This window comes from Phytophthora parasitica (assembly GCF_000247585.1).
Source record: "Phytophthora parasitica INRA-310 unplaced genomic scaffold supercont2.102, whole genome shotgun sequence".
NCBI classification, from domain to species: Eukaryota; Oomycota; class Peronosporomycetes; order Peronosporales; family Peronosporaceae; genus Phytophthora; species Phytophthora nicotianae.
This window is the reverse complement of record NW_008649088.1, coordinates 127,917-129,744: the sequence shown is the minus strand read 5'-3', so window position 1 is coordinate 129,744 and position 1,828 is coordinate 127,917. Positions and strand designations below refer to the sequence as shown.

General features: G+C 55.4%; 2 protein-coding genes across 2 annotated transcripts; both read right to left on the bottom strand.

The window, feature by feature from the left end:
- Window positions 1-14: 14 nt before the first annotated feature.
- PPTG_19040 (hypothetical protein) lies at window positions 15-696 on the bottom strand (the record flags this gene model as incomplete). The annotated part of the gene is made up of 2 exons (XM_008917448.1): window positions 88-696; window positions 15-26 (listed from the first exon to the last, which is right to left on the bottom strand). Exons 1-2 carry the CDS (start codon window positions 658-660, stop codon window positions 15-17), a joined length of 585 nt encoding a protein of 194 aa, XP_008915696.1. The 5' UTR covers window positions 661-696.
- PPTG_19039 (hypothetical protein) lies at window positions 681-1,828 on the bottom strand. Its single transcript, XM_008917447.1, has one exon. The coding sequence runs from the start codon at window positions 1,818-1,820 to the stop codon at window positions 888-890; it is 933 nt and encodes a 310-aa protein (XP_008915695.1). The 5' UTR covers window positions 1,821-1,828; the 3' UTR covers window positions 681-887.

Genomic DNA, 1,828 nt, shown 5'->3' with positions numbered 1-1,828 from the left:
CAATAGCCATTGAGTCACTGCGTGTTCTCTCTCATCATTTTCAGTCTGAACAGCAGTCTCCTGGAAACCCGTACGTACATGCCGTACAGAAATAGGAGAGGGCCACGAACTCTGCACGGTCGATGCTTCCGAGCTCTCTCCTGCTTTAGCTTCCACGCTTTTCTTCCACTTGTCCTGGAAGTCATTCAATTGCCGTCTTACTGCCTGAAGCTCCGCGCTGATCTCGCTCTGCTGAGCCAACAGTTCGTTTTCCACTTGCTTCTCTTTCTGTTTAGCTACTGGGGATAGCGGCTTCTCCTCTGGCACTCGGGGAGACACGCAAGGTGCCGGTTGGAACCAATTGGCGCTGCTGCGGACACTCGAGAGACCCTGAAAGCTTTCCTCTAGTCTACGCCGCGTATACAGCGTGTGGAGTTCACTCAGATCACGTTGTTTTTCCTCCTGGAACCCTCCCCGAGAGCGTTGTATACGGTATACACGCTGGTGCTCGGTGCTGGCCACACTGCTAGCCGTGTCCAAGCTCACATCAGCCTCCACGTCGCTCCAGTCGCCTGCGGAGCTACTGCTAGCCACTTCGCTGTACTCCTCCCAGTTTGGCAGCGCCCAGGGGGCACCCGTGTCGTCTCTAGGGTCCTCGGTATCGGGGCGCAGTGCTGCCATGAGGCAGGTGTCGTTTGGCTGGAGCTTTTGGGAATTTGAATTGTGAGGAGAATGTGATTGGTCGAAAGTCCTTGGAAATGCTCCAACGTGTTCACAATGTGAACTTCTGTTCACATTTGTTGTATACAGAAGGTAACTTGCGAGTATTTGTTCACATTTGTTATATACAGAAGGTAACTTGCCCATATTGATTGCTCTCGGGCGAGTAGATAAGTGCAAGCCTAGAATCAGTCATCAAACAGCGAGAGGTGACTGGAGGACGTTTTGAGGCGCTTTCGACGCCCGTTGCTGCCCATAGTAGTGACGCTCGTAGGTGACGACGATGCAGCGTCAGCGTTGGTACCCGAGCTTATAGTGCGATGCGTTCCTGGCGGACAAAGTCGTTCGTCCTCTGAATCTAACCAGCGCACCTCATCGCCGACCTGGATCTGCACGAGCAGCGATGTGGAGGTGGCCAACACCTTACCGTCACGCCACAGCATCCGTTTTTTGCCTGGTCGCGCCTCACCCACCTGCACCGCGTCATGCACTTGGAATTTCCTCCAATTAGGCACTCTCGAGTGCGTTGGCATGAGCCTCGGCGACGTTTTGGCCAGCCACTCGTCCCATTTCACACTCCAGCCACGATAGTGCACCTTGACCCGCGAATCCGTGATGTCGACGATCTTCGCTTCGTACCACCTGCTGTCGGTGTCCAATGCGTCCACACTTTGGTCCAGTTTAAGCTCCGATCTCCACTGTTCCAGTTTCACAGGAGTCCACTCTTCTCGCGTGGGAGAAGACGGCGGCGATGGAGCTACAGCCTCGGAGTTTGGAATGTGGCCATGACCTGTAGCGCGCTCCTCCAGTCCAGAAGGATACACGTCCACGCCAAGTCGTCGACCCATGGTCACCACCTCGCGACGCACGGCCCAGTCGTAGCCAAACTCCAGGGACAGCGCACTCCACACCGGCTCGCTGACCAATCGGAAGTCCACATCTTCCATTAGATTAGGATGCAGGATAGAGCGACTACAGCAGCGACAACTGCGCTTGGCGTCCACAATGTCGGAGTTGCGGATGCGCGAGTCGGTGGGTGTGTCACCGCGCTCCACCACGCGCTGCCACCAGCCACATGACACGACGAACCAAGTATCACCGAGGCGATAGCTGCGTGCCATTTTTTTTT